The sequence below is a fragment of the Cyrtonyx montezumae genome, unplaced genomic scaffold (assembly GCF_038088225.1).
Source record: "Cyrtonyx montezumae isolate F1298 unplaced genomic scaffold, pur_monq_1.0 scaffold_0, whole genome shotgun sequence".
Taxonomy (NCBI): Eukaryota; Metazoa; Chordata; class Aves; order Galliformes; family Odontophoridae; genus Cyrtonyx; species Cyrtonyx montezumae.
Window position 1 is genome coordinate 34,779,481 of NW_027071824.1, and position 12,098 is coordinate 34,791,578.

At 34.3% G+C, this 12,098-nt stretch overlaps 1 protein-coding gene across 1 annotated transcript in view; it reads right to left on the minus strand.

Annotated features, from left to right (window-relative positions):
• The window catches only part of SYNE1 (spectrin repeat containing nuclear envelope protein 1), a 276,072-nt gene that overhangs the window by 69,040 nt on the left and 194,934 nt on the right, over positions 1-12,098 (minus strand). Inside the window, exons 96-103 of the mRNA XM_065732123.1 lie at positions 11,338-11,529; positions 7,011-7,142; positions 6,335-6,441; positions 4,828-4,978; positions 3,976-4,107; positions 3,667-3,825; positions 2,813-3,022; positions 1,648-1,749 (exon numbers count right to left, since the gene is read on the minus strand). Coding sequence (XP_065588195.1) covers positions 1,648-1,749; positions 2,813-3,022; positions 3,667-3,825; positions 3,976-4,107; positions 4,828-4,978; positions 6,335-6,441; positions 7,011-7,142; positions 11,338-11,529 — 1,185 coding nt within the window. The remainder of the gene's footprint in view (positions 1-1,647; positions 1,750-2,812; positions 3,023-3,666; positions 3,826-3,975; positions 4,108-4,827; positions 4,979-6,334; positions 6,442-7,010; positions 7,143-11,337; positions 11,530-12,098) is intronic.

Sequence of the window (12,098 nt, forward strand, 5' to 3'; positions counted from 1 at the left end):
GAAGCTGCAAGCAAAACAAGCTTTTTCAAACTAAGGGGATTCTGCTGAATTCAAGCATGTAAGTTAAAAATGTAAAATAGACTCTTGTTAAGGTCTCTTCTTGGGAGCTACTTATCTATATGCTTAAAATATTCATAAGAGTATGTCTCCCGACTTCCCGTTAACGCAGAGCTATGACTGTGCAGGCCTTGCCCCTGCAACCAGCCTGGTTATTATGCCCAAAGCTAGTGCATACAATTGAGGTACAAAAGACCTTGTCCTTGGGACTAATAACAATCAAGGTCTCACCACAGGCACTCAGACACCTGTTAAAAGACATCTGATTCAAGAGAACAAATTCCAAGCTGTATGATTTTGAATCGATCATCTTACCCCATAAATAGCAAGCAGCCTAAAAACCCCTTGGAGAATTCTTGCAACCACCTGTCTGCACAGCAGAATCTCCCCTTGAGTAGGAAAACCTCTCATTGTCACAGAGATTCACCCAGGATGTGGTGATGCCCTTCTGACAGATTGTTTTTAAGCTATATTAGCCTCACTAATATTTCATCTTAGATTTCTTATGCACCCCCTATCATCTATGTAGCAAATAATTACAATATAGCCACTTTGAATCTTGTTAACTTGCTGTTGTCTTTCAAATTACCATCTTATACCTATCTATATGAATAAATATCTTTCTGTCTTACAAGAGGAGCACGTAGCGCTTTAGTCTTGTTCTGTGATAAGAGCATGGACAACATAGTCACTAAATTTATGCCTCATTTACCTAAGTTTGCTGATTAAAGGCATTATTTCTACTTTTCCAATCACATCTCAAACAAAAAAAATTAAATGCTTTTAAATTCCCAAGTTTTATCAGCCAAAGTAGATGATCAGAAAAAAAATAAAGATTAATTTGCTTTTGCTATTCTGCTGTTTCATTATATGGTAGTTATACTGATAATATAGGATATGTATAGGAGTAAAGTTTTAACAGTATTTCACATCATGGATAATAGGAAATAAAGACACTGTGTCACTACATACTATATAAGACTTAAATTTTCTACAGAATTTGATTATCAGATATTTAAAACCCAGTATTTCTATTTAGTTGAAGGATAAGTCTCTTCTTCCCAGACACCTCCTGGTATCAAACAACAGTAGCTCTTGGATGATGAGAAGCCTCTAGGAAAAGTAGCTCCTAAGTGTACTTAATTCAACTCTCATTGGCAAAACAGAAACAATGGAAAAGGATATATTTTTGTCATATTTTTAACTAATAATTCATCAGGCCTTTCCTGATAAAGAAAAGAGAATTACTGTCAGGATGCCACTATAAATTAGCAGAGAAGAAACGGACTTTGATTTTTAACAATGTAAAGCAATCAAATACTTTAAAAATAACTTTAGGACTTTTTTGGTTTTCTTTCTTTCAACTAATGTATTCATAACCCCTTTAACTGGGAATACAGAAAGATATTTTGTGCTTCTTTTCATTTATATATATATACATACAAATAAAATCTTGGAAACATTAATATTCACATACTTGATGTGAACAAATGCATCTTCCCATACAAAGCATCTCCGGCATCCAGTTAGACTTAAAAAAGAAAGTTTTCATCTTATTTATTTTGTCAAATAGTAGACAGCTTGTAATACCTGAATTTGTTCTGTTTCCGGTTTCTCAGCTGCCTCTGCTAGTTTCTGTAGAACCAAGTATTTGCTATCAGCCAGTGAAGTAAACAGGAGCTTCAGATCATTCTAACAGAGACATCAGCAACAAAAAATTATAGTGAATCACTGCACAATACATTTAAAAATATTTTAAGTTCCAAAAATTTTAAAGCATTTAAAGCATTTTAAAGCATTTTAAAATTAAGCACTGCAATGCTACAATAAGGCACTAAGGCATAAAACCTATTCAAAATGGGAAGCATCATAATTATCCAATGCAAAAATTGCCAAACTCTTCTAAGTACATATCTGGATATAATTGAGCAAAAACCTAAAGTAACTGCTACTCAAAATATAACCCTTGAACACTCCTGCTTTTCCTTCCCAATAAGAGAAGTCAGTTTTATTTAACAGAAATGTTTTTCTTCTGTAGTTTATTCAATTGCATATGCCTGCAAGCAAGCTATATATTTCTTTAAGACAAGCTGTTGCAAACTTGAGCAAATAAAACAACACAGTAAACAAGGTTTCCACATATTACAAGACTAAACTAGACATTACAACTTTTATCAAGTTACTATTATTATTATTATCTTGCCATATATTCATTCCAATCAAACTCCTAATATTGGTGAAATAGAAAAAAATGTTGTGATTATTTCCTAAGACTTTCAGCATTATAAGGGTGGGCATGGTTGATTTTTTTTTTTTTTTTGTCTGTAATTCATGTTTTTTCATTAGGATACAAGCTGGAGGCCAAGTAAGATCTAGAAATATTTCTGAACTCTGAAAAGATCTGTAAATGCATACATTTCTTTTTTTCGCCTTTTCTGGCTTGACATAAAAGTTCTCACAGATTACTGGGACAGTTTAATGGTGGTCAGAAAGGCAAGAATCAGTAGTGTTTTTATTTTATTTCAGCTAATGAAGACTGTTTACTCTATGATACCACGACATCACAAAACTTCAGAGTGGAACTCTAAGTTCTTAGCCTTCTTTTTTTCCAGAAAATCCTGTGAAACCTTGTCTCTCTTTTTGGTATCAAAAATTCTTGTTGCTTCGAGAGTCACACTCTTTATGCTCACATTTTACACCTATTTTCTTTATGCTCACATTTTACACTACTAATTCCTTCAGATGGACATCGTACCTTGAAGGTCATTATTTGCTGGAGCCTTTCCTTCATCTGGTGGCTTCTTTGGTTTACTATTGACTCCAGTAAGTTCAGTCTTCTCAGGAGACAATCCAAAGTGTCTTCTATAACCTCCCTATTATCCCCATTCTCAGGAAATATCTGAGTAAATAAACTCTTGTTCTTATCCATTTCTTCTGTTATCTCTTTGATTTCTTTGGCGAGATACTGATTTTGTTGAAAACAAAGTGACAATTAGACATTTTAGAAAGGAATCCAGTATACTATCAAAATCACAATTTTTCAGTGATGTAGTAACTTCTTAAAATTGTTAAAGACAAAGTTATGTAATTGACAATATAATTTCTTACAATAAAAACTTACTCTGAGAAAAACAAGTGATAAAACAAGATTATCATGCCCAAATGATCCCTCCCTCTGAATTAGGGTCTCTGAAAAAGAACATGTAGCTTCTGCCTTATGTCAGCTGCTGCATGAAAAACCTCTCTCGCAACTCTCCTGTTGATGAGTTTGTACTCTTTCTATACCCCACAGCTTTCCTCCCCTTTGTTTACTCAATTTCAGTTTAAAATGATTGGTGTCTGCTAATACTAAGAAAAGAAAATAAACAGGGAAAAAAAGTCTATGTTTAATTATCTTCTGACCAGGCATAATTTGGGTCAGATGCTGCTTTCTAAAAAAATTATCTACATGCTCAATAAACTTACTTCTAAAAGCAGCAATGTATTGCAATTACAAAGAGATAACAGTGACGTTATTTAATCAGGCTTCCAAAATTTTCTTTATAAACCACAACATAAAATGTTGCCTTACTGGCAATTTAAAGAAAGTCCAATTCATGGATTCTTTACCTCCTGTTTGCAGAGGTATGTTTCTGTTTCTTCCTCTGGTAGCACAGCTGTAGCAACAAATACCTGTTCTTCCACACCATCTAGCCATAAGGAGGTAGATGCAACTCCATCATACAGCTTCTGTTCAAGATGAAGACTTTCCTTCTGAACCTGTCCAGTCTGGATCAAAAGAAAAAAAAATCCAGAGAAAAAATACAAGATACTCTCCTTAACTTGAAAATGACTGGATATCCTGCTGGGACCTAGAGGAGTTTTCACTGTAAAGTGAGTTCTGCTGTAAAACCAATGTAAAGACAATTGAAATGTTACCTCAGATGACACATCTTCAAAGGCCTGATTTAGTTCAACCAATACTGGTGACACAGATGATTTCTCCTCATCCTGTCCATTCTCCTTATATAAAGGCAGTCCAGAAATCAGTCTGTTGGGTCTGCTATAAAGCTACCGAGAGAGAAATACTAGTCAGTAACATACAGGGCACAAAATTCAGCTACGCAGATTCTAATTCTGACTGTGGATACCAAGTAATGGCCCCTATACAAGTATTCCATCACGAATACTCTGTATTAAGGACTAATGAACAGGAGATTCAATTGAAGTGCAAAATAAATTCCTGCATTCTTTTAAAAATAATTATTATCCAATGAATAACAAGATATTTATATCATTTAAATTTGATTTTAATATAATAAAGAATATTGGACCGGGGACTTCTGACAATAAAATACAGGAATGTACATTAGTACAGGTCTTGGACTAGCCTAGTTTATTTTACTGCTTCTTTCAGTAGAATTTCTGTGGCTGAAATCACTTGCTTCTTTGTCGAATACCAACAACTGTCAATGAACAAAAATTTAACTAATAAGTTCAACTGAAAATACCATTTTTTTCCTAAGTTCTGGTCAATCTTAGAAGGACAATTTGTTCCTTATGTATTCCTTTCAATTTAATTCACATATAGCAATGGAATTACAATCACTGACCAAAAGCAATGCTAGTGCCAATATTTATAATTTTTTAAAAATGACACAAAAAGAAAATATTCCATATTCTTTGCATTATCAGCACCAGCTTAACACATTTGCTATACACATACAATTAACTTATGTTGTGATAACACCTTTCATACAGAAAACTCAAAGAGAAATTAAAAATAACAACCAGTTGCTCTTGTTCCAATGTTTTCTGAAGAAGCTTCTGCTTGGTATTGAATCTGTGGTTCAGGCTTTCCCATTTTATCTTCAGCTGTTGTTCTGGTGATGATTTCTCACCTTCCAAGCACAGTTCTTCAGAGAGCTTCTCAGGTTTCTCACTGTAATGGAAAAACACAAAAACTTAAAAAAAATCCAGAAGTTCTAATACTGTAAGGTGTTTATTTCCTCTTTCAGTTTGAAAATTCTGCATTAAAGTGCTACTTTTTGGTTTCTCTTTGTGTTTGTTTGTTTTTCCCGGTATTAAGACAAGGCTGATTGTAACAGGAAGTAGTTCTCAGTTGATGAAGTAAAATGCATTTTCTAATATGCTGTCTAGAGTTGTGATTGCTCTGATTAAATCAGAACCCCCAAAACAGGCTAAGAATGTACTGCATTGAAATTACAACCCTTAAACAAGTTTTACTTCAATGCATTAAATTAAAACTTATTTTATCTAGCTCCTTCCTCTTCTTCCCTCCTGATATGCAAGAAATATACTTTCATATTTCAGTACAGGTCAAGCATAAGAGTTGGCCTTTCGTAAACAGTGAATTAGATTTAGCATTTTCAGTTTGATTACCTTTTTCTATAATATAACATCAAGTCACAGAGAGAAGCCTCAGACACAGAGAGATTCAAGTTTAGTACTTTCTAATATGATAAGAAGAAAACACATTGAATTATCAAAAATGCTGAGGAAAATAATAAGTGCATTCTCTATGTGTAAGTCTTGGTTCTCCAGTCTCATGAACCACCCACACGGTCAAGACTTTGGTAGAAAGATCAAGGAAAAACTAAAACTGAAATGTTGACAGGTCCTTGATTCGCAAGCAGGTTTCCTCTTTCCAAAACCTGGCCCTTACTGCGCTTTCAAGGTCTGCATTGGCAGTAAGCAGCTATTTTCTTCCACCCCTTCTAAAGCAGAGATGAGACTTTCAAAGACAGCTGCTTTCCAGGAATGGTTAGCTGCACAAGAAAATCTAGAGCAGAGATGAAATTCAAAATACACTGGGCATCAAAAAGAAAAGCACTCTCTAACTCAAGGGAAAATAAAATTAAATAGCGTGTATCTCATCTGGGAATATTTGGTTACAATGACAAAATAAAAATTGTTGTTTTTTCACAGATATCAGCTATTACTCACATACCAATGATGGACTGGAAAGCAAATAGTAACTAATCCACTACTTGTCAAATGAATCCTAATAATTTTCAATTTTAACATGATTCTTGATAGCAAAAGGAATTTCTAAATGCTGAAAGCATTGTGCAAAAAATTATAAGCAAAAGAACAGTTTGTGTTACTGTATTATCATACACCTCAATTCTAAGCCAGGACTCTAGTATCCTAGGTGATATATAAAAGCAACAGGAATAAATTGAAGGTTTATATATGGAAGAGGAACATAAACACAGGAACGACAAGGGTTATAGTCAAATAAATTTATTTCATGGAAAAACACATGAAAACATACCTTATACATAAACCTTCTGGAATACCTTTCTGTGTCAGGATTTCTTCTCCACGGCATGCTACAGACCGAAGCAAATTCTTCTGCTCTTCTAGCTCTTGTTCCAACTCCTAAAATAGCAAACAAACCTCAAACAGATTGTTCCTGTCGTGGAAAGATATGTCTACGTTCCATAACTGTCAAGTAAAGATAGCTGAACTATTTCTGATACAGCTTACTTGATCACCTAAAATAGTACAGGATCTCCACCCAGGGAGACAGAAAAATGGGATGCATAAACTGAAGTGGATTGTTGAACTGACTGACTAATGTCCTACAGTTCCTGGAATCTAAGACAGCGAGGATGTCTGTACACCATCAAAATAATATATCATGTGATATGTGTATTTTTTGCTACTATAAAGACAGTATTGATTAATACTTTGAATATATACCATCATCTCCTTACAAGTAGCTTAAAGGACTAGTTCAATTTCATTATACTGATACACAATGGAAGTAATTCATACAGGACGTCTCATCTGTTTACCTGTTACAGGTGTAATAGATATACAGTTAAAGGAACAGTGAACAAGGGACGGTGTGAAAAAGATTTCAGTAAAAAAAAAAACTATAAAGAATGTCTCAAGTTTATTGTTAAGCATAAGCTAAAGATAGGACTAAAATGCAAAACACCAACTTTCTGTTGCTGTAGAGTGCTCTGCTGTTGCTGTGTTCGAGTAGTCCTTGCTTGTGCCAGCCATTCTTGGACACTGGGACTTTGTGAGGAAACCAAGTCCAGATTGCTCTCCTCCTTTTCTTGTAGTGATCCCTGCTTTAAGAAAAAGAAAGTAAAAAAAAATAACCCCATAACTCTTGCATTGGTAGCAGGTCCAGCTCACCATCTGAAAATTACATGTATGGCCACCTTCCAACTCTCAAATTCTGAAGCATTACAATTTCATATTTCTGATCTTCACCACAATGAAAGAATGCTGCTTATCATTCTGATCAAAATTTATTTATCAATAAGTACATAACTGTATCTCTGGTTGGCAGAAAAACAGAGAAACAGCGTATTATAGGACATAAACATATAGAGGACAAGTGTATGAGTAAGAAAGTAAGACAGAAGCAGCACAACATGTTATATCAGAAGAACAAAAGGGAAAGACCCTTCACACTTCTATCAATGTTTTCTTCTAACATAGGTGATTAGACAAGCCATCTGCATAAGCACAGCAAAACAGAACACATGAAGATTTCCAAAAAGCAATTTGTTAACTCCTTCAATTCTGAAATCCATGCTGGCTGTAAATTTAAATTATTTTACAAGCCATTGTGACTAAATGTAGGGATTTCAACACATCAGGCCTTTTGATAGTGACAAACATGTAAGTCTGGCTACTTAAATCAACACATGTCCCTGGATATGTTTAATGCTATTCTCGTGCACACAATTATTACTGAGTTTGCAATTTTTTCTCCCTCAAAGTTTCAAGAGCTAAAGCCAGAGCTTAATTCCTTTCCCATTTTGTTTATGTACCTAATTTTTGGAAGGATTAATACATTACCTATGACTTAGTTTTTGTCCTAAACAGAAGAGCATCTAGTGGTTCAGACACTACAGCATGCTCTTTGAAAATATAACATGCTTAATCTTCCAGAGAGCCTTTGTCTCAAATCAGCAGAGTTAGAGGTGTCAGAGGGAACTCTCCTACCTTACTTGGCACTCTTCACAGTAATGACTGTTCTGGACCTCTGCCACTGGTGCTCCTGGCACTTTTAACAACAGAATTGTGCCAAGAAAGTAGTAGTTAAGAATGAGATTTTGTTTTTGGGGGACAATGGACTTGAAAACTCCACGTGGACTTAACAGGACTGATTAGGGGATATAAACCATAAAAGGAGCAAAATAAATAAGCAAGTTTATTTTAACATGGAAAAGAGTCATTAGCCCTTTCTCTGAGATAACTTTGTTTCACTAAGGATTGATTCAGTCAGTGTGTAAATTGTGACAGTTTGCTTTCTATAAGCAGGTTGGAATGTAAACAGTAGCATATACGTTCTATCAGATTACGCAAAGAAAATTACTGAGTGAGATAAACAGATCTACTTTTTTTTTTTTTTTTAATCTAATTTTTGTAAATGAAAAAACAAACAAACAAACAAAAAAACCCATTCTGTTTCACCCTGTATACTCCAAGGAAAATTGCTGTTAGACTCATAAATTCCTTTAAGAATTATCTCTAGTTTTTCATTGAATTTGGCCAGATTGACTGCTTTTAGATTTTGAATCTTCTCATCTCTGGAAGGTTTATAAACTAGAGTATTATAGCTACACTAAGTCAAACTGTAGTCCTGCAGTTCCTACATTAGTAAAGAGTACAAAAGAATTCGCAGTTTTGTGGCTGTAATGAGGATCTGCAAATATGCTGTTATACACACTTCTTAGTGTAAAATCATTTATGAAGCCACATTTATAATTCTACAACCACAGAATACATACACTTGCATTTTCATTCGAATTGTGTCTGAGGGAATATTATTACTTTTCCTTTAAATAGTCAGGGAAATAAATGTTTGAAGCTGCCTTTCCTAGCAGTATCTACTGCAACATAGAAATAATTGGCAAGACCGTAAAGAAAATGGTGATAAAATGGATACTTCAGAGGAGATCTGCATTGTGCTAACATGTATCAGACATACTATTTTTTTGGTGGAAATTATGTTGCCTTTGCTCCCTCCCTTAGCTATTTTGTTGTTGTTGTTTAATGCAGATTGATTTTTTTTTTAATAGGAAGTTTATTTTTACTGTCCCGAAGTCACAGATGTTAGAACATAATAGTACAAGGCAATATTTTGTATGTCTTTCAAAGTACTTGATAAATGCTCCACTTGGAATCAGTGCAGTCTGGAACACTCCTGCTTCTGCACATTCCTGATGATTTTCCCTGCTTTATTTCACAAACGCAATTTTAAGACTTTTTTCAGATCATTAATGAGAGCTGCAGTTATCAGGAAAGCTAAAATTGTTTGAGAAAATTACAGAATCTTACACTGGTGACAAAAAAAGCCTTTTGTCACAGGAATAACAGATTTGCAGAAATTCTGCTTGATATAGCCTATTTTAATAAATATAATAATAACAAAATATAATAATATAATATTATATATTATAAAATATAATATAATAATATAAAAATATAATAAGCTAAATATAGCCTATATTACTATATTCTGGTCTTGTAATGTAACTTTAGAATATTTCCTAGGTGCAAGCTTGTTTATGCTTCTGGGAAATTACAAGGCTAAGCATATCTAAAGAAAAGCGTGTTTCTTATATGCATGACCAACAATGCTGTTATCATTTAATGTTTTTCACAGTTAATAACAGCTAGGAATTGGAGTTAGTACTTTTTTGTTCATCTCATACTCAGAGTCTCAGTCCATAAGAAATATTTTATGCCTGAGTGTTTGGAAAAAAGACCAAAACAACACTTGAACAAGAAGAGCTTGAAATCAGGAAGACAGAAGCCATATGGCATATTCTAGCTGATTGAGAAATAATCATAATTTTTAATTCAATATCCTCTTCTGATCTGATTGTCACTTAGAATTTTCCATTTGAAAATGTAAATGTTTCACTGTCTAAATCTATTCTCTTCCATAATCCCTAGGTGAAGTCTAAAAATGACTTCCAATTTAGAAAGGAAATTTGGCATGCATGCAGTATCGTAAATGATTTCATCTGGAAATTATTTTGTAACTATTCTAGATATTAGAAAAATGTCAAAAGAATCTGTTTTATAAGTTTGATTAAATTATGTCATCATATTTCAAAATACAGCAGCAAATGTTAATTTAATTACATGTAATACATCTGAACACAGTATTACATTCCCACATGCTATTGATAACATTTTTCACTTGCCTAATATATGTAAGAATAACATAACACTGAAGAGTAGGGCAAGCATTTTGTCCCTCAAAACAGACATTGTCAAAAAAAAAAAAAAAAAAGACAAACAGTACTATCAAAGTGTTAAACATACTGTGTATTGCCTCAACCTTAGAAACAATTACAATAAACACCTAAGGTTTTTTTCCTTGCTTTTTTTTTTTATGTTGTTTGTTTGTTTCCTTGATTTGCTCGAGCTATGTCACACCTTATAGTTACCCAGTGGCTCTGGACTAAAAATAGTTCTTAGCACATTAAGTGACTTTTCAAGCTAACCTCTCAGTAGAATTTAATCTGCATTACAAGCCAGAAATCTTTGAAGCTTATCATGTTTAATTTGCACAGCAAAGCCCAAAGAAGTAAATGAAAAGGGGAGGAGGAGAGGGTAAAGGGGTGTGCCAAAGCAGAGCAACCAAATTCAAAACCAGTAAGTCATGGCTGGGTTTCATGCATGTATTCACTTCTCCACATGCTAATTTAACCTGAAGAGTGACTAAAACAATTGTTAAATAAAATTAACCAGTTGCAGTAAGCAAATCAATACTTCTCAGAATAGAAATACAGGACAAGACTGAGGTTACATGTTTCTACAACATTTTGTTTTGGGTAATGAAGCCACTCCATATTATCCATATTTAAAGTTCTTTCTTTCATTACTTTAAGTTATCTGTTGTGTGGAGTGCAATGTATGCATGGAAGCATGTGTTCAGGATTTTTCTTCTCTTGCAGCGAGCGATCCTGCCACAGTGAGCATGCGATCTAAAGTGACTTATGAACATGAAAAGTGTATACTCAGAACAAACTAAACATCCACCTGATTTATAATTGTCCTTTAAAGGCAGACAGTGAAGCTCAACAGTTTCACCATGCAGTGGTTCTTGAAATGATAAGCTAAATTTCACTAGGCAGTAAAAGTAATTCTAAAGTGTAATTCTATTTACTAATTAAAGATGAATAGCTCAAAATAAATCAGTAGAGTATTTTCACTGCTTTTCCCCATTGCATAACACTGCCATGATATCCCTCAAACTCCTGCCCACTGGGACAACTGCAACAAGACACTTACCTGAATGTTGATCTGTTTGTCATGGAGAACTTTCTGCAGCTCCAGAAGACTGCCCTTCAATGTCCTGAGCTTCAAAGCCAGCTGCTCTGCCTCATCCTTAGTATGAGCTTTCCCTTCCATAAGCAAGTTCTCGTTGTGCACAGAAAGCTCAGATAAGGCCACCACTTTCTGCTCTATTTCAACCAGCATGTTCTGTAGCAGCAAAAACAAAGAAGCAAATTCATACATTTTCCAGCATCTCACGTTTTCTGGCAAGGAGACCTATGGCCTACCTCACCTGCTGCAAAGCTAACAGCAAATCAATTTTTCATTACTTTGCTTTCCAGTCCTTTTCAAAGTCCTTATGAAAACATTTAAAAACATTTGCGTTTTTCATTTTTGTTTGCAGCCTTTTTTCAAAATTGGTAACTGAAGAGCTGAGTAAATTGAAACGTAAGATTTGTTGCAGATAAGATGCTATTTATTTTCACATTAATGGTAAATGTGGCTAAAATGGTAGTCTGATATCCATAATGTCAAGAAACAGAGCACACACAGAGTTATTTCTTTCTTCTTCTTCCATGTGCATTTAGTGAAATGCTTCCTACCTCCTTCTGTGTGTTGCTCTGGCTACATTGATAAGCTTCTCTTCTCGCTGTTTGCTCTTTCTGATTGGTGCATGATGGACTTAAGGATTTCTGAATAATCCTCTTTAGTCTAAAGAGAGACTTAAAGTGACAAATCTCTGTCATGTTTAGTCCCAAAAGCTACTTTCTTGTTGT